This window comes from Drosophila guanche, unplaced genomic scaffold (genome assembly GCF_900245975.1).
Source record: "Drosophila guanche unplaced genomic scaffold, DGUA_6, whole genome shotgun sequence".
NCBI lineage: Eukaryota > Metazoa > Arthropoda > Insecta > Diptera > Drosophilidae > Drosophila > Drosophila guanche.
The window spans coordinates 3,456,132-3,481,513 of NW_022995749.1; the positions used below are offsets into that span (position 1 = coordinate 3,456,132).

At 45.6% G+C, this 25,382-nt stretch overlaps 2 protein-coding genes across 7 annotated transcripts; one reads left to right on the forward strand and one right to left on the reverse strand.

The window, feature by feature from the left end:
- Positions 1-723: 723 nt before the first annotated feature.
- Positions 724-25,261, forward strand: LOC117585863 (TBC1 domain family member 4). 6 transcript variants are annotated; one of them, XM_034275620.1, is made up of 10 exons: positions 726-1,010; positions 8,991-9,494; positions 18,875-19,647; positions 19,734-19,889; positions 20,726-21,613; positions 21,676-21,818; positions 21,884-22,476; positions 22,547-23,116; positions 23,180-23,574; positions 23,928-25,261. In XM_034275620.1, the coding sequence occupies exons 1-10, from the start codon at positions 891-893 to the stop codon at positions 24,379-24,381; spliced, it is 4,596 nt and encodes a 1,531-aa protein (XP_034131511.1). In that variant the 5' UTR covers positions 726-890; the 3' UTR covers positions 24,382-25,261. The 6 variants fall into 6 exon arrangements, with proteins under 6 accessions (XP_034131508.1, XP_034131511.1, XP_034131510.1 ...); XM_034275619.1 differs by having other exon boundaries at positions 23,180-23,570; positions 23,912-25,261; XM_034275617.1 differs by having other exon boundaries at positions 724-1,010; positions 23,180-24,370.
- On the reverse strand, positions 4,794-10,621 carry LOC117585865 (serine/threonine-protein phosphatase 2A activator). The gene is made up of 3 exons (XM_034275625.1): positions 10,618-10,621; positions 8,966-8,971; positions 4,794-6,107 (listed from the first exon to the last, which is right to left on the reverse strand). Exon 3 carries the CDS (start codon positions 6,104-6,106, stop codon positions 4,844-4,846), a length of 1,263 nt encoding a protein of 420 aa, XP_034131516.1. The 5' UTR covers position 6,107; positions 8,966-8,971; positions 10,618-10,621; the 3' UTR covers positions 4,794-4,843.
- Positions 25,262-25,382: the final 121 nt, after the last annotated feature.

A 25,382-nucleotide genomic window follows, 5' to 3' on the forward strand; every position in this document is an offset into this window, starting at 1 on the left:
GGTGACACATAAACATACCAACACAGAGGCAAGAAAGTAAACTATTGGTGTGCGTGAGTGTGTGTACAGATGTGTGTGGAAACCATAGAAAAGTTAAAAGTTTATGCAAAAGTAAATTCCACCATTGGCCCTTTTAGGGGTGGACTCTCTCTTTCAGTCCCTCTCCCTCTCCCCACCAACGACGCTGCGCTGCTTATGCTCCAGGTGGCGACGGCTGCCCGTCTGCCCATTAGCCGTGGGGGTGGCTTGTTGTCTACTCTTTCCTCCAACTTCTTCTATCATCCATTTAGTGCTGCTCTTCTGCCACTGCTCCCGACCCTGTCTATGTCTCTGTGTAAATGTGTGAGTGTGTGCATGAATATGGGGAAACCAAGACGTCGAATGGCAGAAAAAAAAATCAATACTGATAGTAAGTTTCGCTGCTCCCCTCTGATGTTTCCCAGGACATCAGCACATACCCCCACATATCTCACAAGTGGCGCAGTCAGGTGGCTGTTGTTCGCGAACCCTGCACAGCACTTCACCCCCCTAGGACCATACCCCCGGGTGACTCATTCAGAACACGAACTCCGCATTCCATCAGCAACTCCCATGCCCCTGTAGCGTCCCTCTCTGCCTCCTACTACAGTTCCATTAAATATTGATTCCAACTCTGCTCCCTCCGCCATGCAGATTGCAGCCTGCACAGGGCAGCAGCACACGCTAACAAAAAACAATTAAAAAGCCATTTGCACAGCAAATAAAATGCAAAATACATAGCTAAATGGTCCGCAACTCGATTCGGCTTACAATTTCAACAATTTATCGTGCGGCATCAGTAAACAAAGTGCAATAAAAATACGTAACTCAGTTTGATTTCGAGCCAAAGCATACCAAAGGAGCAGAGCAAGATGAAAACTCGTCTCGTCTCGCTCACCTATCGCGGCAGTGCATCCGTCGATCCCCGCTACTCCGCCTCCATGCTGCCCTGGACAATCAACGACATACGTTCCACGGAGAGTTACACAAAGGTGAGTTCGATTGCTTGAAGAGGTAATAGCGAGAGTATCACCAGAATTGTAATCAATTATGGCTGAATGGGGGGAGGTAAATAGCGTTTGAGTAGACTCATTTGACTCACACATAAAATAGTTATTGTATGGATTGTAACAAAATGGCAAATCAATTAGTCCGATAATTATGCGGATCACCACTCAGAGTTGTTGGGAATAATACTTAGGGTATACCTATAGGTCGTCGAATTTGTCAGAACTATTAACAATCTTAAATAATGAAGAAATATGATGAATACTTTATTAATTCCTGGTAAAATCTTCTGCCAACTCAAAAATGATTCAATGTTTCACAGATTGTTTCCATTTTCACTTGCTGTCTGTAAAGAACTCTGCCTGCGACTCTCATCTGCCATTCCAAAGGTGTAATCCAATCCAATAAATATCGCACTATGTAAATACATACATATTTACGTTTATTGTCCTCTCTGGATCTCCTATCACTTGTCTGCCTTTTGGCGAAAACAATTAAAAGCAATTTGCAATTATTACGGCTCAGTAAATCAATAATGGGCCAGGAGACTGAGAGTGGCAGTGCGAAAAGTAAATGAAATTGAATTAATAGTTTTTTGCTCCATAAAGGATAATTATTCCGATTGGTGGGTCACCAATAGCCGCCGTTCCGTGGGGAGCGCTCTTTGGGGGTATCCCTAAAAATAGAACCGAGATAAACGATGACAGAAGAAGCAAACGGTCGATTGTGACGTCCACAAACTGATTTGGGAGTGACAATATTCATATAAATGAAGCACACAAACAAAAACACCTGCTCCGAAGGGTGGCATTTGGGCAACAAGTTCGCTAGCACTCACCTTCCGCCCCCCACAAGCCAAGGGGGGTAATATTATTAGAAGGTTTAAATTAATTTTAGCTAAGTCCGCAATTAGCCAGCCATCAAATGTGCGTGTGAGTGAGTGCCATCCCTGAGGGTTGCCCAGCAGCTAATATGAGTACTTCTCTGTATCCTACATAAATATGCAGTTAAAGAGACAAGTACAATGGGTACAGCGGATATCTCGACAAGAGGATACCTACTACTCCTATTTGATAGGTAACATTTGAGGTTTAAGGTTTAAATTAGAGGATTTATTTACATCTAAAGTTATTAAGAAGATTCCATTAAATTCGACATTCTCCTTTGACTCAAAATCAAAAAATATTTGTAATTTGTAGCGTTCAAAAATTTTCTCATGAAACGCACTGTAATCCCGCTCTAATTCGTACCTCAGACATGGAAAAGCTATGCAAAGAGTCTGCGTGAATACACGTCTCTCCTTTTGTCCATTTTGGCTTCATTCAGGTGGCTGCGGGCTGCGCCCCGTTCAGCATTAAAATGAATCCTTTCTACGTGCCTGTGGCCATGCCCCGAGGGATACTGGAGGGATTGCACCTGCCGTTGGCAATTGTTGTTGATGCTCATTGAATGTACCCGGAGCGGGCTTGGGGATTGGTCGTTGGTTGTTGGCACTTTTTTCACAACGCCTCATCCCAAAGCTTACCAAAACAGCCAGGGTGTCGTTTATAAACTTGTCTAAGCTTAAGTTGGCCAGCATCCTGTGGGAAATCGAAATTCAATGTCCTTTGTTCGGTTGTGCTAAAACGTTTTTACGAGTATTACTCGTGGTGCAATATGGTATGATTACAGGGGAATAAGAGGAACTCAAACGATCCAAAACTATGCTGTGGCTTTGCTTAAATATGTATATATTGAGTGGAAATTGCTAATAATATCCCAAGCCCGAATAAACACAAAAGGAATGTTCAGTTAATGAATAGTTCGATTTATGAAATGACTATACCGAAAGTATTAATAAAGCTTCTACTATAAAATAATAAATTGGCATGGAAATATCGAATAAAATAAAGGAAAATCCATATACTATCTTAAAGGAAGGCTCTTCTGTTCTGCAACTATAATTACGAGCACTTTATGCATTTTACAGCCTGGATACATAATTTTCACAAACCATTAGCTCTGCCCAGAGTGACACTTAATCCACGCTCTCGTAATCCACTTGTCTCTTTGCCACTTTGTGTGCCATGAAGCTGACACTTTTGAGGGACCAGGCTACCATAATTCGCTTCGCATTTTCTTGTTTAAATATTAACTCAAGCCTGCACGCAATTGTTTATTAAAGTTGTTAGTTTTCCCCTCACTCCATCTCTCTCTGCTGTTTGTAAATTGACACTAAGTAAACACGCACCCGGAGTGAAAGAGACATCAAGAGAGAATGAGAGAAAAATCTCTCGTGTGGACGAGTGGGACAGCATAAATAAAAATGTTTGCCAACGCTCCTCTTCCTCCTCTTCCTCTGTGTGGCTGCTTATTGCTTTATTATGTTAAATAGCGCATGAAAATTATAACAAGAGCTGCCTTCTTGGTCGAACGAACGGACAGACGGATGGTTGGGGGGCACCCAACCACCGCACCAAAAAAGAAAATAAATCCCCTGCCACTGTGCCACAAGCGTGGTGCCGGCACGGTGCAAGTTTTATGTCAGCTTCGCTTCGATGACGTGACGCCTGAATGGACAAAGGCTATAAAATTCAAGGCCGAAGTGCAAGTTGCTGAATAAACATTTTGGGTTACTTTTTGTCCACATAGTAAGTAGTTTCGGTGTAACTTATTCTTATCGTTTGGCAATTAGTGTAAAAAGATTGATGGATCCCTGAGTGGGATTGTTTGCTTTTGCTTACATTAAATAATGACAGACGAACAAGATTGGGTGCACAGAACTTCCAGCATTTTTGCGAAATCGTTTAATACATGGACAGATCTGTTCTTATTATTTAACGAGGGTTTTATTGCATTAAGTCCGCAGAGGCATCTAACGTTAGTCACGGGTTTTATGTTACACAATTCCATGGTAATAAAAGTTAAAAGAAAAAGGTATACCTGGATCCTCAGACCCCTAGACGTGGCTTCTTTCATTTGAACAACTAAATATTTATACACTAAGGTGATCCGAATATCCCATATCCATACTCTTCGATGTCTGTTTTGACCATCTCTGAACAGGGAACACTTTCAGGTAGTGGTGGTGCCTTTCAGGTGGCTTGGGAAAAGGCCCACAAACGAGTCGGAGTCCGTGTTTTTTGCACACATTCTCGGCGCGTGCTTCCATTCATTGACGTCACAGTGCGAGGAAGTTGTGGCAACAAGGGGAGGTGGAGAGAAAGGAGAGAGTAGAGGGAGGAAAAAAAAATCAATACGCCGCTTGTTTCATTTTCATTTTCTTATTTTGCTTTGGCTCTTTCTTTGATGCCACTTTTGGTGCTTTTGTGGTGCCTGTCGCCTGCTCCGGAGGGAAGTCACTCAAGTCCCGTTGGTAATCCGCTTTTGACCGAGTCACTTGAGCCTCGTCCCCTCCCGTTCGCTGCTGCCTTCTTGGTGGTCTCTGCAGTGGCATAAATGGTTTCGCACTTTATCATCGTCAGGCTTCCACACTGCCGTAATTGCTCGAGTGTTGCTCTGGCCCACGAGGCGTATGCGCTATACTCCCAGCTACTCCTCTGCCGCCCATCCACTCCACTTTCCGGCTGGCTGACGTTTTGCATTTGATGGGACTCCGTTTTGTGGTCTGCTGATTTTTGGAACCATGTTTGTCTCGGTCTCTTGACAACACTGCCACTCGAGTCACCAGCTGCAGCTGCAAACGGGAGACATGTGAGGAATTTCCTCTGCTGACACATCCGTTTCTTGGTTTCCCCCGACTTGCAGCCCAAGAGAAATCCTACCACAACTTGCAACTCAATTTTATTTATGCGAAAAACCCACAAACTGCACCAGACTATAATTGTGTGTCAACAGCCTCAACATCATCCTTGGACGGGGATTGCAGATGGACACTGACATCCGTCAGGCTGGTGCTGGTAGAGCCAGCGAATAAAATGCTCTCCGAATCGCTAAACTCCGTGCTCCATGGTCCGATCTGTCGCACAGACTTCGCTGGCTTCTTTTGTGGCTCCACGGGTGGGTCCTTCTGCCGCTGTTCCGCCTCCTCAAGTCTGAGTTCAAGCTGCCGACGGCTCAACGGGGACATGACACCCAGTTTAGCCTGCTCCAACTGTCGCCCCTTTTGAGCCTTTCTGAAGGGCATCAGTTTGCCGAAGCGGATGAGCTGCATGATCTCGAACGGCGCCAAAACCTCGTCCATGTACATGAAGAGCAGGCCGCGATGGATCTTCGACCAGGAGGAGAGGGCGGCCAGACTCCACAGCTGGCTGGAGTGCATGGCGAAGGGGCCCATCTTGGTGTCCGACACGTGACCGACGCAGCCGATCAGCAGATACTCCGACCTGTAGCGCGACACCACGTCCGCGTCGAGCATTTGGCGTGGCGAGAAGGGAGCCTCGTAGCTCAGCTGAGCCACGCCCCAGAGGAACGGCACGAACTGGAAGGTGTCCAGGGAGTAGGCTCCGTGGTTTCCCGCCGGCTCCATGGTGTAGATCACCTGCAAACGTCGCACGAATTTGAGGTAGCGAGCGAAGATGACCAACGCCGAGGCGGCTATATCCTCCTCTTGCAGGATCTGCGCCCGGAAGAGGGAGCACAGGAAAAAGAGGAAGCTCAGCTCATGGCCGGTGCCGTATTCGATTCTGGTCGCATTGCCAAACGAGCCGGACAGGTATTCGCCAAGTTCGTTCACGTGGAAGCACTTGCTGGCGGGCAACGCGTTCTCCACCATCTGGTAGATGTCCCGGAGCATGCTGCGCGACCAGCGGCGGTAGGATTTGTTCCCCTGCTCGATACAGCTGAAGAACGATGCCGCGTTGTCCACCACGGTGGGGGGATTCGCGTGGACCATGACCTCCAGCTGGTCGAAGATGCCCGCCAGCCGTGTGATGGCCGGACTGACGGGGTAGTTGCCATTCAGCCTCAAGCCCTGAATGGTTGTGCTCACAGTGTTGATGTACGCAATCAGTTCATGGTATGCCTCCGAGTCGTGCCACAGATCCACGTCCTGCTGCTTGCCTATTCGTGCCGTCGGACCCACGCTGGATTGGCTGGAGAACTCGGCCATCAGCCTGCTCTGGTCATCCATCTGCGACATACTTTTATATATTATTTGTAATATTTGTTTATTGGATGCCTAAAGTATAATTGGCTTGAGTCAGACTGCTGACTGCGTTCGGAAATTCTCGATGCTCGATTTCAACTGTCAAAATGGAAAAACAAATCAAAGTCAACTCCTTTCTATTTAATTGAGTGTCTATCCATATTTTTCCCTATATCTTTATCCCTATATCAAATAGTTCTTTGTCAGATACCGGTCTCTGTACCTGACCCCTTGGCTGTAGTATTTCAGGCGTGCAACTCGTTATTAAGGCGTTAGCAGTGGCCGCAGAAGCAGCAACGTAAATGCAGTTAATGCAAATTATATGGCTACAGTGTGCCAGCAACAACGAGCAATGTACAGAGCAATTGTGGACAATTTATTGAGCAACAGCCACAGCGGCAGCCGGCGTCTGCTGCCGCATGGAAACGCAAGGAAAAAACGGTTAAAATGTATAAATCACTGGCCGATAGCACGCGACGCTTGGCGCTGGCAGCGAAGTCCGCGGCAACGTCAGCGTCATTCTAATGACAGCAACAGCAAAGGGAAAAGCAACAACTGCAGCAGTAATTTCTCTCCGCAGCTGTTTCTGACATTGCTTTTAACTGCACTTCACGGCGAAGTGGATGTGCGTGCGAGCTGGACAGCAATATCTACGAAGCGACGAGAGAGCGAGGTGCAAATATTACTAGAGGTGGACTCGTGTTGAGCGATCGTGAGAGTTAGGCACGGGATCTTGTTTTCATTGTGTTTCGGCAATAAATATGATTCGAATGAATAAGTATAAGATTCGGATGTTTAAAAGGAATTAATATTTGAACACTTCCCAGTCTGCAGTGATTTAGTATTAGTAAGAAATACATTTATTTAAATAACATCTCACAGGTACAACTGTAGTTTGTTTGTACACTTTCAAATATTCGTGACTGACATGCGGCCATCTCTAAGGCAAATCGTGCACATCTTTCTACAAACTCGTGTAATTACTTACACAAACGTGACATTTTTTTCCTCCAATTAGCCGTGGATAGCGGGAGACAGGCAGAGTAAGGTGGTGGTGCGAGGGAGGAAGTTTAAAGAGGTCAAGCCGTCAATTGTTCTACCGGGGCAAAAACAAAACAAAACATATTACGTATTACGTGCGTCACAAGTTCCATTATATTGTTTATACAACATGCAAAATATGGAATACAAAATATCCTCTATATCCCCGTTTTGTTTGTGTGCTGAAAGGAAAAAAGTAAATCAATTCAATTCAGCAGCAGAGTGACTGAATGTTCTGCAAGGGACAGCACAAATCGCTCCTTCGTCAAGTGTAGTACAAAAATTAATTAAAACAGATTGTCACGGTCGTGGCCACCTCTTAAGTGCTGCCATATGTGTGTCAGACATTTTCCAAATTTTAATTAAATGCCAAACGGTGAAACGAATCTGGGGAGTGCGCCCAAGGCATTGCTGCTACGGCCCTAATGATTACCAGGTTGCCAAGAAGCGCCAGTCATTAGTCGTGCTCCCGCAGCAGCACTTTCTTTGGCTATACCCTAAAAAGAAGGATATACCAGCATTAAGTAGAGCGTGGAATTGACATCACTCAAGGTGTCCTTTAATTGTTGCCTTACCCCCAAGCAAAGGATTCCTGTGTGTAAGGGCATCTCTCAGTCATGACACGTTCTTTATTTGACTCTTTTCTCTTTGCCTTAGCTTGAGTAAAAAGTTTTCCTTTCTGTTTTTCTTAGTATTTAGTTTTTCCAGTTAACGCCCAATGTCCCGTGGATGCCATGGATCCGCCTCAACACACAAACACACCCCAGCACTTTACTTTACTTCGCTTTGATTTTAATTTAATTTGCGCAGAGAAAGTTTTCATTTTGTCAGAGCTCTTCCAGTGGCAATAAACGCCTTCTCGTTCGACATGCCATGGGAAGGGAATATTCTTTTCGATATTTAATTATGGAAATGTGAGATTTTATTTAAAGAAATTTTTTAAATTGTAGATGGATGGTTTTTAACACACGATGAACTAAATTGGCATAACAATAAGTTATATTTTTACATTTCCCACATTTAAAACCCTTGAGAACGGAAAACTAAAGGAAAATCCCCTGCCTGCCAGCCCCTGTACGTTCCCACTGCGTGTTCCAGTATACAGAAGTAGAATACTCGTGCAAAGATCCCCCCCAATGGGGCTAAAAAACATAACGACCTGTTTTTCTGACGCCTGTAGTTGGTAATACCGCCACAACAACGACACACCTTACCCTGCCCCTACCCATGCTCCTTGCTACTAGACCCAAAGCAGTCAACCCAATTTCCTCAACACACGCCCAACCTCACCCTCACCCTCATCATCATAGTTGTTGACACTCCCTGGCCACCAGGCTCTCTGGTATTCGTAGTTGTTAGCATAAAAAGGGGCCAAGAACAAAATGTGAAACGAAAATAAAACCAGAAAAAAAGAGAACGGCAGAGCAGCGGCTGATGAGGTGGAGGCGGATGCGGAGGACACTGCCGGAAATGGAGCAGCCGCCATGTTGCCATGTTGCCATGTTGTCAGGCATGTCACATTGTCATTGCTGCCTCTCTCTTCACTCTTTTCTTTTTGTGCAGACAAGTATGTAAACTGATTAAAACGAATTTAATACTGTTAATCTGCTTCGCCTAGTGGAAACTGTCTAACAAACGCTGTCATAACGTGGTTAATCTCTCTAGTTGCTGCTCTGCCAAAATGAAAGAAAAATGGTTTTCATTTGGATCTCTGTAATGATGGAATTACATTTCGAACTACTGATTACCTTCCACTTGAAACGTAGCTCCTTCACAAGAATTATTATGTTCTATGATCAGCTTTATTTATACCCGAATCTCTTTGTTTTTCTTGCAGCTATCGGTGGGCATTGAGAATGGCATACTTGAGTCATACAACTCGGACTTTGAGCTGCAGTTCAGCCATCCCCTGAAGCACATCGTGGGCATGTGCCGCATCATACACAAGCCGCAGGCCAAGAGCATCGGCAATGGATTTCTGCAGCTCAAATCTAACGCTGGCCAGGCAGCAGGCAGTGGCTCCTCGTGCGCCGCCACCTCCTCGATGCCTGGTGGCGGCAGCAGCTCGCTGGCCGCAAACGGACTGCGGCACACCCTAACCGCATCCACATCCTACGGCTCGCTCTCGTCCAGCGCGGCTTCCGCTTATCAGCAGCAGCAACAGCAGGCGGCGGCGGCGGCTGCGGCTGCGGCAGCGGCTGCTGATGGGAGTGGAGCGGCGGAGCAGCCGCAGAATTTCATGGAATTTCAAGGACCCATCACAGGACTGGTCTACTTGCTGAAGGATCCCAAGGATCCGCTTCTGCACATTTATCTGTTTGAGTGCGAAACCATCGAGGAGGTAAGTTCAGCTCTCACGCAAAGCCCGAGGAAAGCCAGATGAAAACCGGATGACGGATGGGAAAAGTTGTCGACAGCCTGGGCCGACATTGTGTCAGTTGTGTGTCTGTTGTATGTCGGAACCATGTGGAATGCACGTGTGGACAGTTTGTGGCCTTTTGAAATGCTCTCAAATGGAAATGTTTGCAAAAGTTGCATCCCACAATGGTTTTCCATGAAAATTACTTGGATTAAATTGCACAGAATGGGCGAGGAAGAGCTCTAAAGCTCTAGAGGTTTTGTGTCTTTGTTGGTTGAACAATGGCTCGGGATGCTTAATGAGCGACGATTTCTGGTTGCAGAAACTACCAGAGGTAAATGTCTATTGCCATTGTCCATTCTCAGTTGCAGTTCGTCTCTGAAAGGTGGTGAAGGTAACAGAGGAACGAGATTTCAATATTACAAGGCAACCACGTAAGAAGAATTAAATTATTCTATTTAATGAACTGACTTCTAGAGATGTTAATCAGTTATATATTAATTTTTTCATAAAAATTAACCGATTTGTGGCGGAAGTAAGATAGGAACAAATGAGGGAATATTATCGAAACGATTTTTCTGTGGTTCGAAACAATTTCACAATGCTATTATCCGTAAAGCACTGGTTCTAATGGTACTCTCATTCCGTAAACTATCAAAAAGTTCAAACTGAGAAACCAGAAATTGAAATAAAAAAATTTTACAATGTTTCTGGCAAATACCTCAGCTATGGAACATGCAAATGGCAAGGAGGCTGCCAAATAACATTGGTCTCAAGCAAAAACCAAACATTGTGTCTAACCAATAACTCTATGAACCTTTTTCTATATCACGAAACCCCCAGGAGCGTGTTTTATTTAGACGTCTCAACCTGCCCCTGAGCGAAAGTAGTGGTGGGCACACAGCACGCCATAAATTGACTTCCGCTTGCATTTCTAATTAAAACAGTTCGCAACGCAAAAAGAGAATCAACCGATTTAGGTATTTTCGGCAGTGGCAACAGCTCAGCCCCTGGCATCAGGAGCTATGATTCCACTCCCACTCCCAAGGCCCTTCTACTAAACCATGGCTGAAGTGTTGACCGGCCCGACCCGACCCCAACCAACCTTTCCCCCAAAAACCAAATTACACGCAAAATTCTAATTTCGGATGAACAGACCAAAAGCAAATTCATTCCCTGGCTCTGCAGCTCGAGTTCGGTAACGCCCTCTCGTTGTGGCATAATGGGGTGAAAAATTTAGATTTTCTGAATTTAATTCTGATAGAATTCAGTTCGTAATTTGAAAGGGAAACTATTACAAAATAAGCAAACTATGAAACTGTTATGGAAATCGATAAATTTGCAACTCATGGAAGGATAAACTTCCGATTTTTGTTTTTTTTATGCATTGTACATTGAGGCACTCAAATATATATTTAAAATTCATGTAAATGTTTGTAAGAGACAATTGTAAGTAATTCCCACAGAATTACATGGCTATCGTATCCTTATAATGGCTAGAGTGAACCCCAAAGGAACAAATGTAAACTGACCTGTCGTTTCGGGAAAGGTTAATGCTAGAGCAAAGAAATTTTGTTTGCATACTTTTAGGATGCATTGGCATACGGTATACATATGTTTGTACACATGTACATAAATACTTGCAACATACTTTGTTGCAGAGAATAGTTGTATAGTTGTTTGGCAACAATCAAAGCTCGAGTTTTTTGTATTTTCATTGAACACTTTTTCACCTCATTTAAGCGTAATTTCTAAAGGATGTTGCATGTGCTGTGTGTGCGCTGCTCCTGTTGTTGGCTCATTGCATGTCAAAAGCGTTTTAAGCCATGTCAGATTTCCCCCTTAGCCACGTTAGTGAACCTGTGTTTTGGCATTGGTGTGGACCTCGCCTGATTGTTGATAGCAACGTTTCGCGGCGAGTGCAGAGTTTGGCCTCGTTCTGTGTCTGTTGCCTGAAACTTTCAGCTGCTTTGATTTGAGATATCTGGGTCATTGCTTTAACTTAACCTGGGTTCAATAAGGCATATCAATGGCAGAGCCCACCTCAACGCAAATGCCTAGTTGTCCCCGCGGCACATCCTTTAACAAGTGAGGCAGAATCTTATGCCATTAGGCGGTGAGTTTGGGGTAACCATTAGGAAAGTGCTTGCAGAAAATGCTAAAAGCTAATTGCAGGCAGAGGGAGTCTGATAAGCGTTTGCATGCTGTTGGGGCACCGAAGCAACTGCGGCACTTTAACCACATCATAAGCTCATAAATATTTAAGGGCTTTGCCCATCGCCTGGCCAATGTTCTGCTCTGTTATGTTATGTTTGCTGTGGAGTGTCCTTGTGCATCATTAGCAGGTGGTACGGTGTCCTTTGCTAAATGACGCATGACGCAGAGCTGCCATTCGCCTGTTTAAACTTTGGGCCACTCATCCCCACCAAAAGCAAATGGCCATCTCTGTGTTCATGCAACCTGTGTCCTGTCCTGTCAACAGACTGGGAGACTGTTGGGCAATCCCATTACACACAAAGAACTCAGACCTTCATTTGTTGGTAGAGTTACGTGAATGCCATATCCCGTACACGGCGTAAAGTTATATGGCTCTGGCCTATTCTTGGGCAACGACTCTGCCACAAAAAACTCTTTGAAACTTGTGTAATATACAAGAGGGCGGAAGGTGTATAGAAAGGTAGGGGAGGTGGGTAGGGAACCACTCTATTTACAATAATTGCCTCTCACTTTCGTTTCCTCGTTTTGCATGCAAAATGTTCCTCCGCTCGTCGAATCTCCCCAGTGAGGAGGAACTTGGCAAACAAATTGAATTTGTCGTCCATTTAGAAACGAAAAAGTATCTAAAACTTGAACTATGATTAGATTATATTCGGTCTCTTCTGTTCGCTCTGTAGCTGTTGGTTCCTGATGCTGCCTGGCTTTTTGATTGATTTTAGAGCCACTTTCCTGTTCAATTTCAGTTTATTCGTTCACTTGGGTAGCAAACGACTGAAAAGATGAACTTTGTCAACTTTTTGCAAATAAAAGATGTTTGAATGCATCTGAATAAGCACTTGGATTACTGAATATTCGATTTTCACTGCCATTTATGGGGAAGAACTGATAGTTTCTGCTTATTGCACCTCGACCGTAGTCATATAGATAAAGTATTGCTCTCCCCCATTATCCTTGTAGCCAGAAGAGAAGATAATATTTATTTATTGCATTGAATGGTTCATCCATGGATCAGATCAACGAAAAATCGATTGTGTGTCCGCTGATTGCCGTTTCCATGGGCAAATGGCAGGTGGTGGATGTCTGTTAACGGTGGAACGGTTATAATTTATGTTTTTATTAACCGCGTATCAAGTATTCGCAGCGTTGTCTCCATTTCTCTTGAAATATCTCTGCATTTCTCTACTCCCAGTCGCTCTCTGCTGCTCTCACTTGTGTAGCTGAAGTAGCTTCTTCGATTTCGCATGCGCAGGTCGCTTTATTCGTTCAGTTGTTTGCTTTTTCTGTGGCTGCCATGTCTGCGGCTGTCGCATTGCTTGGCTGGGGATCTGCCGCTGCTGCCCTCAGTTGTCTGACGGCAATCGAACCGCGTGTGCGCTCCGCTTCGAAGGCGGCGAGAGCTACCCCAAACGAAAGTGCTGGCTGAAAGTAAAAAAGCTGATATGGAAATACTTATAATAAACATATAGTAAATAAATAAATACGAGTTACTGCGCACAAACCGGGCTAAAAGCATTACCATTGTTCGGGTGGAACGGCACACAAAAAATAGAAACTTGATTTTAGCGTGGGGTGCACAGAACTTCAAACAAAAAGTGTAAAAAAGTGATTAGCAAATAAAAACTCGAAAACAGAACGTATAGAAAATAAAAATAAATCTCCTACTGAAACACGCCAACGAAATAAAGAGCCAAAACAAAAATACATACATATATGTATACACATATGTACATATACATATTTACATAAACTTTTCGGTCTGCCTTGACATATCGATAAGTTTCATATTTTTCGCTCAATTGAAATGCCACCAGAAGATAAACAAATCAATTGAGAAACATTCTGCTCGTGGAGTCAGTCGCAACTGGATCGGATGCATGATAATGAAATGGTTAAGGTAAACCTTCGACCTTGCATCAAGTTCACTTGGGAATTGTCCGCCCAGAGTCCCAGAGCAGAGGCATTCAATCTGAATAGGCTTTCATTGTGCCCAAATATTGTACGAGTATAGCGGCTGTCCGTAAAGTGCCTTTCGCAAACATCTCGACATCGAAATCAATTCGGACCCAAAGCAAAGTCAATTAACGCGACAATTAGCAGGGGCGCAAGACATTTACATAGAGATAGAAGATAGATGGATAAACAAATGCACAAACTACATATGTACATACATACACACATGTATTTGTATATCTATACAGTTATAAATACACACTGACATTGTATGTGCTATTATCGGTACTTGAGGCCGGTACTCCCCTGAGGCGGTAGGTTCTCGTTCGCAAATTGGTTACACTAGAGACAAGTGCAGCTTGGGAACCTTTCTGTAATTATAATGATTTATCGGGCAGCCAAGCGCAGCAGACTGTACTTTGACCCTTCAGTCCCTCTCGATATCCCGCTCTTTCAGTCGCCCGATCGCCCGATCTCCCGATCTCCCTCTCCCTCTCTCTCTATCTCTCTCCAACAGCTGATCCGTTGCGCCGCGACTGTTTGTTCGAAATTCGAAAATACTTTCGTTAGTCGCGGGAATCTGTTGGCCATCGAAACACACACGGTTCGCACTTGTCACGGGCCTTGATGGTCATTTCAAAGTAAATGGGCATCGTGTAAGGTCCGGTCTATGCGGATACACGTCCCAAGTCGATATTCGCGTAGTATTTGGATCACTGAAATGGGGGGTGTGTGAGATACATACGACTATGAGTATATAATGTGATAATAAATTGAATTTGCTAATAATAAAACAACAACCACAAAGAATAACAATCAACATTTGGATATAAAAAGCCAAAAATGTTCCATTGAAAAAAGTGTGAGAAAAAAATGAATTATCTGCACATAAAAGCTGCAAATATTTGTCAAATAAAAACTCAAAATGGTGCTAATCATTTTCATTAATCATATTTAATGCGATATAAAAAGTAAATCAAAAGTGAATAAAACTTAGTTATTGTGCCAAAAATTAAAAGCCAATCAAATAAATCAGCAAAAATAATTATAAAAAATCAATAATTACTACTTTTTGAAATTTTCCGCAATAGTTTCATAACTTAAAGAACTTCTGTGAATCAGAAAAAGAAAACGAGTTGAATTTTAACATTGATACAGAAATTCAAACTTTGACCTAGAAACAAGAGAGAAAACACGCTCAAAATACAATCTGTGATAGCATTAAGCTGCTGCTAGAATTTGCAAGTGTAAGTAGGGACGGAATCCAGTCACGCCGAAGGATCAGCCAGCATCAATATGTTCACTGTGCCGTTCCACCGGGACACCATCCTGACAACCTCGGTCAGCGATGCATCTGTGCTCAACAAGAGCCGGGCCGTACGTAGAAATTTGAATACAGAGCGGTTTCAATCCGTTCAATTGATTTCAATTCGGTTGCCCGTGCGATTTACTTCATTCCTGTTGTTGTTGTCTGCCTCTCTGTGTCTTTGTGCCGTCTTATGCAATGGCTTTGTTATGCATGCACCGCTGTGATTTGAATGCTTTGTTCTTTTGTTCCCAACTAATTGCAGCGTTTAGGCCAAGCTAAAAGCTAACTGCCGCTCCAGCCACCGCTCGCGGTCTCTCTCTCTCCCTCTATCTCTTACCCAACCCCGACTTCCACTTGTCATTAATTGATTTACCCTTGAGGCGGTCCTCCGCCCTGCCATGGCATCGTTTCTATGACACCATGTAGATATCGTTTCTCTCCACCTATAATGAATTTGATTGAAATTTAAGAGGAGAGACAATTCCAATGCAAATGCCTTGAAAATTCCCATCTTGGGCATTACCATATAAAGTGTTTCTCTGCATTTTCCATCCGTTCATCCTATCCTTCGTCCTCAACTTCTCTCAACAAATTAAATTGCTTGCGCGTGCCAAGTGTCCGAAGGGTCAGGGAATTACTTTAAGCAGCCATAGGCGCCAGAAAAACTTTCCTCTTGACCATGGCCATGGCGTCTGTGGTGGCCTGAAAGAGCGTCACAATTGGTAAAGGAAAAAGTGCTTTAACTTTTTGCGCTGACTTAACTTTCCCCTTTTGAAGGGCCTCAGAAGTTGTTCAACAATTCCTGCCCTTGGTGTTTTATTTTTTTGTGCAAGTTAAGGAGTTGCACCAGCTTCAAGTGGTTAGCTTGGAGACCGGAAAACGTGATTTGAAATGCTTAATTACTTGCTATTGACGTAGCAGAATCTGAATTATTGTTTATTGCAGAGCCCGGCTTCTAGTATTTGATTTGTATTCTACCGCTTGAGAAACCGGTCACAAATTGCAGGACAAGGAAATATTATCGTAGTCTCATAGAAAGCTAGAATTCAAGCTACGCGCTGGCGTCACATTAGCTTCTGACTGCAAGTATGGCACAAAGTCCAACATTCAGTGCAAGGTTGTTCGTGGAAAACGAAATGGCAGATACCAAAAGACGAATTAAAATGAACAAAATATCGCATTTCGGCAGTTGTTCTGCAAATGTATAAACACATAACTCGTATTACTCGTAACACTAGGGAGCTGAATGTTGTTTTGTTTGTTTAAATGGGCCGGAACAGATCGAACCCGGCAGCAGCACAAATTGGCAAGGAAACGCAACGCATTGCATAAATTCTTGACCGTAAATCGAGTCTATATCGAATGTAAACAAGCTCGTTAGAGGTTTGCTATCACACTTGCACTGATGCTGCTGTCGTCAAATTGAATGGTTCTCTGGGTTGGAACTGGTACTGGGTGTGGGTCTGTCGATGGGTTCAACGAGCTCGGCTCCAGGGAGGCCAGCCCAGCTGCTACAACTCTTTAAAATGCAAGGTCCGATACCATGTTTTACTATTCACCAGACACCCAGCCATTACAGTTTTCCAATTGCAAACAAAAACCATAAAACATCGAAGCAAACGAGCTGCGATAACAGCAGACGCGTCAAGTTCTAGCGGCAAAAAGTATGACATGAAAGTGATGACACGAAACATTTAATTCTGTAGATTCAGTTACATCAGGTCAGATGCATACATATGTTCATATAGTTTATTTTGGCCTGGCTTATATGTGCTTCAAGCTGAACGAGAGACTCTCACAGGCCAATTGTCTTTTGTAATCGCTTGCTGAACTTTAATGCTATAATTTGATTAATCTCATACATTTTGTTAGGTCTAAGGTTAGCTCTATGGTCCTACTGTTGTTGTAGGCTTTGCATGAGAGTATCAGTATTTCCGCATATTGTCTATATCGTGAAAATGAATATAAAAGTAGAAATATACATAATAATTCCACGTTTGTTTCCTTTTTGTGTAATTTTTAGCTCATTTTTCATTCTTATATCCCAAGCCCCTCTGGAATGTTGTTGCTAGCAATATATTTATACAAAAGTTCTTCATGTTCCCTTACATACAAATCGTCAGCAATAAATATAAGATTGTATTTGATTGCTTTCCAGCTAATTCATATCGTGTATAGGGCATGTGCAGGTCACCTTAGTGCAGTCGTTAACTGCTTTCGCTCTTTTAGTTGCATTTCCTGGTTTCGGGGCTTAAACTCTTTGTAGTCCGTACTTGAAACGCAAAAAAGTGGGTGGGTTGGGGGGCGGGCGGCGCAAATATGTCATAAAATCGCGGGAGATTATATGTACGAGTATGTAAGCGCGTGCAAATCGCCTGTTAATCGCCTGTAAATCGCCTGTAATTTGAATTTGAATTTGTTGCCTGACATTGAGGCTTGTCTGTTCTTTTTTGTTTCGGATAGGTTGACTACTGTTGATTCGGCATTTAATATGAATGTTTTAATGGAACAGAAAGCAGAAAAAGTTTTGCAATAATGAAAAGAAAATGTTGCAAACACGTAAAACGAGCAAAAAACACAAAGGCAGCGAGTGAAACGCGACGCGAACGTGACGTTGAATTGGATTCCTGTGAGCGTTTCTGCATTATTTATGTACATATGTACACATGTATATGTATATGTACATATCTGTCTGCGGTGTGCTTGTTTTCGTAAACAAAAATAATAATAAAATAATAAAAAAGAGATTTACTGGCGCACACTTTGGGGAAACACGCGTTGTCAAGCGTGCCACAGAAATCAAAATAGATATATATATAATGTGTATATATTTATTTAGGGTATATAAAACTATACGCTTAGATATATGTACAATGTACACCATGTGTCTTTTGGTCAATTTTGGTACACCCATGACGTCACGATCACTCGGCGAACGGCTGATCAAGGAATCTCTTCCTCGTATCCCCAAAAAAGAGAAGAACTCAAATTGAAATCAATTTGGGAAGATAACTATTTCGTTTGTTTGCTTAAATTTGTGCCTTAAAATTGCTGATAAATTACAATTAGTTGTGTGTATGTATCTGTACATATGTATATACGTATAAGAAACGCATCTGACAGACAGCTGCATGCCCCGAGTGTGGGGATGGCATTGGACTTTTAACTTGCTGGCAGCCGCTGCAAACATTTTTGGCAGCTTTTCAATGAACCCAAAATAGTGGCAAGGGGGCAGCAGCAGGCGCAGGCTCCACCGCTCTCTGAATGAACACCAGCGAGTAGAACCGACGAGTGCCTCATCAGCATCACGCCGGCAGCAGCTGATGCATTCAACTGCAATACGGGGAGGGGTGTACAGTCATTATGGGGGAGGGCACCACTAGAGCAGGGCAGACGCGATGTCGGCGCCATGAGCATTGAACATGATCACTGAGTCACGGAAGATGGGAAACCATTCTTAAGATATATTCGCACAGCCTTATTCAGATGTCCATGAATAGATAGAGCAGCAGGAGTAGGCCAGACTTGTGGAGAGAATCATGATTCGTCATGCAATTCTCTTGTGCACTTTTCTCTCTGAGCTACGGGAGGATTTGTAGAAGCTTCAGCAGTAGTCCAAGACCAAGTCCCAAAAGGTTTAATGGTTCATTGCTTCAGGTTATGGCAAGAACAGCACAAAATTGCATAGCGAAAGGAAATCAAGTAGGGGAGTCGGAGTCAAGGCTATCCATAAAATCATCCATACAACTGTGTAAGGAAATGAGTCTTTGTTCTTTTACTGACAGCACGTTGAAACTGTTTCCATCCTAAGCCAAATTCCAATATTAATCAGCCCAAGGATAGCTTTTATTTAAGTGACTCACGAGTTCTCCCATTCCACTTGTAGATGGCCGAGCTGATGCACCAGATGCGGGATCCGGCTCACACGCTTGGCGGCTCTGTGGGCAGCATACCGCAGACGTTGATTGGCGGCGCTGGCGGTGCAGGAGCGGGGGGACACAGCGCATCGAATGGGGCCCTAAACGGGATACATGCCACACCGGCGACGAATCTGAAGATGAGCGAAGCCATGCGGCAGGCCCAGCACGATGCGAGTCCCAATCCGATCAGCTCCAAGATGAAGGCTTCCAAGTCGTACACTCACGGTCTGAGCAACTCCTCTGGCACGGTGAACATTCCCACATCCACCTCGGCCCAGAGCAACCTCTCCCTGCTGGCAGACATCTCGCCGAACCACACGCACTTCTTCGAGGTGATGTACGTGGGAAAGATTCGAGTGTCCCAGAAGCGGGTGCCCAACTCGTTCATTGACGACGCTCTGCCCAAGTTCAAGGCGTACGACGCGCAGCGCCTGCGACTCCTGCAGAACCGCAAGATGTCGCTCAGCAGCGAGGGAGGTGTGGGCATTGAGGCCAAGAGCGTCAGCAGTCTCAAGAGTCACGACCTCAAGGAGGAGGATGAGGAGCAGGAGCAGCCTCAGCAAGAGCAGCCAGAGGAAGAGCGAGAGCCCCCGGGAAGGCCCCAAGTGCAGCTGCAGCTAACAGGCGCCGAGGAGGGTGCCGCACCACGTCCCCTCGAGGAGAACAAGGAGAACAAGTCGCCCGAGAAGCGCCCACTGCTGCGCGGCCAGAGCCAGATAGAACTGGGCCAAAAGGAACAGTAAGTAGTCCCAAGTGCAGCCTCGAGTACTTTTCCCCTGACATTTCGCCCAAAACTTCTTCGTATTGCCCAACTTAACAACAAAGCCAAACCGAGGATAGCCAGCTGGAAGCGCCAAATGTCATTGTTAACAAGCAGCCCACGCCGCCCAGGGACCAGGGCACGGCATCAGCCAGTGGCTCTGCTTCGGCAGCTGCCGCTGCTGGCCCCAGTCAGCTGCATCCCAATTATGCGCTGGAGAAGTAAGTGGCCACCCAGTAGTCCGCAACCCACCCGAAGCATGATTTTGCATAGTTTGATTCGCTTTTTCGTTTATTAGTTATTCGTTTTCGGTGGCCTTTCACAACCCTTAGAGCAGCAATTCCTGTAGCAATATTAGTCGAAGAAAACTCAGACTGAGTACTTATACCTATGTATGGATTGGATATATGTATCCAATGTTTGCGTACATAGCTCTTACGTCTAGTGCAGCATTAATCTCTCTGCAAGGTAGAAGCACCAATCCTTAGTGCTTCTTTTGCTCTTTGACTAAAGCCTCTAAAGCTGCACAACCAAATCCAATACTTATCACAGAAAGAGAGTGCTAAAATTCCCTGACAAAATGGGAATGTTTTACCACTGCTTGCAGTTTGTCAGTGCAACTAAAATTTCATTTAGAGCCTACAAGACGCACAACAGAAAAAGTATCAAAAGAGAACTCAAATTCACAAAAAATGCATGAAATGTCCATGACGCGACAAATGAATGATGCACGAATCGAGCACCGCCTATAAGGTCTATTATTTGGCTATTGCAAATAGCTGTTTTAATATTCAATAAATATATTTACGTGCGTACATACTACATTAATATTTTGGACTATGAGGGCCACCGAAAATGCATATATTTAATTAGATTTGTTGGTTCCTCTTTCCTTTTTCGTTTATCGTTTGTTTCGCTTGCCCTTCAGCACCCATTGCCTCTTTTTTAACGCATGACGCCACAGAATGCACATGCACACCCTCACGGGTAGCAGCTGGTGACTCCTAGTGATTCCACACAGACCTCATTGACACCATATTGATCCTGCCCATTGCAGCATACCCAAGCAGAGGGATCGCTCCGCCTCGCAGGGCTGCATACCGCCGTACGTGGAACAGAACCGCACGATGGTGTTTCTGGTGGGACGCTGCGACCTGCGGCTGATCTCGCCGGACCGCAAGCAGGTGTTGCTATACAAGGACTTCAAGGACGTGGCCAGCTGTGTGCACGGCCAGAAGTCGCTGGATCACTTCGGTATCATTTGCCGCGAGCTGAACAATGAGGGCTACATCGGGTACGTGTTCAAGTGCCAGTCGGAGCACGTGTGCGACGACATTGTGGCAGCCATCGCCCAGGCCTTCGACACGTGTGCGGAGCAGAAGAAAAAGCAGGAGACGCAGATCTTCAGCTGCGAGCATTGCCCCATGCTGTGGTACCACAAGCTCTGCACGGACGTTGAGGGACTGTCCGAGAAGAAGACCCAGGCCCTGATCCTGCGTCGAATCGAAACCCTAAGCGACGACGAGCAGGAGATTGTGTGGGCAAAGTTCTGTGGCTCTGAGAAGACAAACTCCCCGGTGGCCGAGCAGAATCAGTTCCTCATGATGCTACTGCGCGCCCACTGCGAGTCCAGGCAGCAGCGCCATGTGCACGACACCGCAGAGAACCGCTCGGAGTTCCTCAACCAATATCTCGGCGGCAGCACCATCTTCATGAAGGCCAAGCGCTCGCTGACCAACTCTTTCGATAATCTCTTGAAGCGCAAACCATCCAAGGACGACATTGCCGTGCCGCCACACAATCTGCGCGACATAAGGGAGGGCTCAGCCGAACCACTTGGCACCGAGTCGCCTCCGGAGGGCTTCCGCTCTCGCTCGAACACCGTGGGAGCGAGTCCCAGCAACAAGCCCACCGCCGAACAGCTCAAGAGCCCCATGATGGACATGTGAGTAGAGTCAATCGCTAAAGATCCACCTTTTGATTGCATCCTATTTGATCCCCGTGCAGCTTCATCAAGGTGGGCAACAGTCCCAAGGAGGCGGAGACACATCAGGGCTCGTGGCGGCAGGCCATACTCAACAGCGTCGTCACACCCTCCAAGGGTCTGGACAGCGAGGTGCCCACTGAATTCCTGTCACCCATGCGCAAGCGTGAGTTTTCCCCTTCATTCGATTGAGTTACGATTGAGATTAATTATTCCTTTATCCGTTTGCAGCTGTGAAGAGGGGAAAGCGCGATGCGGCCGAGCTGCGGGAGCTGTGGCGCACGGCTATACGGCAGACGATCATGCTGAATCGCATGGAGACGGAAAATGCTATGCTGCAGCTGAGGCAGAACGAGAACGAGCTGAAGCGCATCAAGCTGGACTACGAGGAGATAGTGCCGTGCGACAAGCAGCTGATCGAGCGCTGGGAGCAGATCATAGAGCGAAACTCAACGCAGATCGGCAACAAGAAGGATCCCAAGGTGCTGGGCCATGCCATACGCACGGGAGTTCCCCGTTCGAAGCGCGGCGATGTGTGGACCTTCCTGGCGGAGCAGCATTCCATGAACACGGCGCCGGTGGATACAAAGCGATTCCCCAACTTCAATACGCCGTACCACACGTTGCTGAAGCAACTCACCGAGCATCAGCATGCGATCTTCATCGATCTGGGCAGGACGTTTCCCAACCATCAGTTCTACAAGGATCCCCTGGGCCTGGGACAACTCTCGCTGTTCAATCTGCTGAAGGCCTACTCCATACTCGACCCGGAGCTGGGCTACTGCCAGGGTCTCGGCTTCATCTGTGGCGTTCTGCTGTTGCACGTAAGCTTGGATTGCTCGAAACTCTCTTGAATACTCTGTGACCTAATGTGGTTTTCGAATTGTTTTGCAGTGCGACGAGGCCAACGCTTTTCAGCTGTTGAAGCATTTGATGTTCCGCCGCAACATGCGCACCAAATACCTGCCAGACATGAAGAAATTCCAGCTGCAGCTGTACCAGCTCTCGCGCCTGGTCAAGGATCATCTGCCCGATCTGTACGTCTGGCTGGATCAGAACGATGTCTCGCCCACGCTATACGCGGCACCCTGGATCCTCACCGTGTTCAGCTCCCAGTTCCCCCTGGGCTTTGTGGCTCGTGTCTTCGATCTGATTTTCCTGGAGTCCTCCGACGTGATCTTCAAGTTTTCCATTGCGCTGCTGTCCGTGCACAAACAGCAGCTGCTGGCCAAGGATAACTTCGAGGAGATCATGGACTACCTGAAGACGGTGGTGCCCAAAATAGAGCCCAACTGCATGGAGAAAATCATGAAGCTGGCCTTCTCGATGGACATTGGCAAGCAGCTGGCCGAGTACAATGTGGAGTACAATGTGCTGCAGGAGGAGATCACCACCACCAACCATCACCTGGAGATGCTGAACAGAGAAAAGACGCAGAATCAGCATCTGGAGCAGCAGCTTCAGGTTCGCTTCACACCCAATCTCTATAGCTTATGGAGGCATCCACTGACCCAATTTCTTTTGCAGTTTGCTCAATCCTCGATTGCTCAGCTGGAGACTACGCGTTCCTCTCAGCAATCCCAGATATCTTCGCTGCAGTCGCAAGTGCAGTCGCTGGAGCTGACCATACAGACGCTAGGCCGCTACGTCGGCCAACTGGTGGAGCACAATCCCGATCTGGAGCTGCCCAACGAGGTGAGACGCATGCTCCAGCAGCTGGATGATCTGGAGCGACAGCGACGCCGCCCAATCTTTGCTGACCGCAAGATCGGCAAATCCATCTCTGTGAACAGTCACTTGGGGTTTCAACTCAAGGTGCTCGAAGAGCTGACCGAAAGAGACGAACATGGTTCGCCACAAAAACTGAAGAAGGAGAAGACACCTTTTTTTGAGCAGCTGCGGCAGCAGCAGCAGCAGCTGCACCGAATGAATGGTCAATCCAGCAATGCACCAGCCAATGAGCCGATCCCCGCAGTCGCAGTCGCCGTCGCGCCCACGCCTCCCTCGCGGCCGAACCGACTGCTGGACAATGCCAGTGCACGGACCGTCATGCAAACAAAGCTGGACGAGCTGAAGCTGCCGGAGCATGTGGACAAGTTCGTAGCCAATATCAAGAGTCCCCTGGAGGTGGACTCTGGCGTGGGCACGCCCCTCAGTCCGCCCAGCACAGCGAGTAACAGCAGCGGTGGGAGTATTTTCAGCCGCATGGGCTACAAGACCACGCCGCCAGCGCTGTCCCCGCTAGCGACTCGTCAGACGTACGGCAGCAACGTCGTTGCCATCACCACAGCGCCGGCGCCAGGGCCGATGGAGCAGTTGCCTCCCGCAACAAGCATTGCGGCAATGCCACAGGAGGAGGAGCAGGCCATGCACCCGCTCAGCATGGTGGGCGGCGATGTAAATGTGCGATTCAAGGGCACAACCCAGCTCAAGTCGATACGTCCTGTGCACCACATGAGAGCCATTCCTCTTGGCGGTGTCCAGAACCAGTCCAGCACAGAGTCGTCTGTGGGTGTGGCGCCTGTTCCGGTGGAACTGGCACCGCCTGCAGCGACCACCGGACGCAGCTAACGTTTCTGATTCATCAGGAAACTGCTTCGCGGGTTCTATCGCGAGCCATCGCCCTGAGCAGAGTCCAGGACCTGGTAACGGACGGACAAACGGACGGACAGCTTATCCGTGCTACTCACGAACTTCTGTTGCCGCTTAGATATAAAGTCAACCTATAACTACTTCGTTTTTCAAATTGTGTCAATGTGCGCACAAAATGTTGCCATATATATTTGCTCCGCCAGTCACGCAATCGTTATAAACTGATCCCCACCCCCCCGGAACATATATATGACCCCCTTATAACCCTACAAACATGTAGTGTGCTTATACAAAGGAATTGGACAAATGCTTTTGCAAGGTTTTATAGACTTGGCTAACGTTTTGATGACAAATTTATAACCTCACGCCACACCGCACCTCAGAAAGCAGCAGCCACAGCCACAGCGAATAAAAAATAAACCAAATCAAAGGAGGCATACAAGAAAGAATCTGTAGCTTGTTTTAGTTTAGTTACCCGTTCACTATTAACTTAATATTTAACGAATTTACTTAGTAGCTTACTTGTTGTTACGCGGCTTTCGTTTCTTTGGTTACATTTAGTATAGTAACTTAGTTCTTAAAATTATCCTAAGTTGTAACTATATTTCTATTGTACATTTCTCCCCTGGGTTTTTCTTTTTCAATGTAAACTTAAATCAGAAACTAATGTATAAAACGACACTTGTATTCCGCGCGACATTTGCTTGTAGTAGAATACAATTTTCTGACATCTCTTCTCTATGATTATGGTATTTGGATTTAAATGATTTAAATATTCGTACATAATATACATGCAATAACTATAAAACGTGGAAAATACATGCAAAAACAACCAAACAAACAAATCGCTTCTGTGTTAAGTACTTAAACTTATATCTTTGCTTAGCCGGGATCCTTGGATCAGGCGCCCGACCTTTGTTTAGCTGATTTGGGTTAGAATATGAGTAAAATCAACAGCAATTACATTACATATATGAAAACAATAATAAAGTCAACAAAAATTATTTAATCGATACCGCATGGAGTTTTTGTTTTACTTATTTTACACAGAGTTAATGGCATTAACTAAAAAATAAGAACATTTGGTCTTCACCATCCGCTTTTAAAAATATTAAACAATTACCAAAGAGCTGTTCTG

What these genes read in the sequence shown, in the direction of transcription:
- LOC117585863 (XM_034275617.1), top strand. Translation starts at nt 891, where the DNA reads ATGAAAACTCGTCTCGTCTCGCTCACCTATCGCGGCAGTGCATCCGTC. An exon ending in CCCAATTATGCGCTGGAGAA is followed by an intron (nt 19,890 to 20,725) that starts GTAAGTGGCCAC and finishes TGCCCATTGCAG; the next exon opens with CATACCCAAGCAGAGGGATC. An exon ending in CCTGTCACCCATGCGCAAGC is followed by an intron (nt 21,819 to 21,883) that starts GTGAGTTTTCCC and finishes ATCCGTTTGCAG; the next exon opens with CTGTGAAGAGGGGAAAGCGC.
- LOC117585865 (XM_034275625.1), bottom strand. Translation starts at nt 6,106, where the DNA reads ATGTCGCAGATGGATGACCAGAGCAGGCTGATGGCCGAGTTCTCCAGC.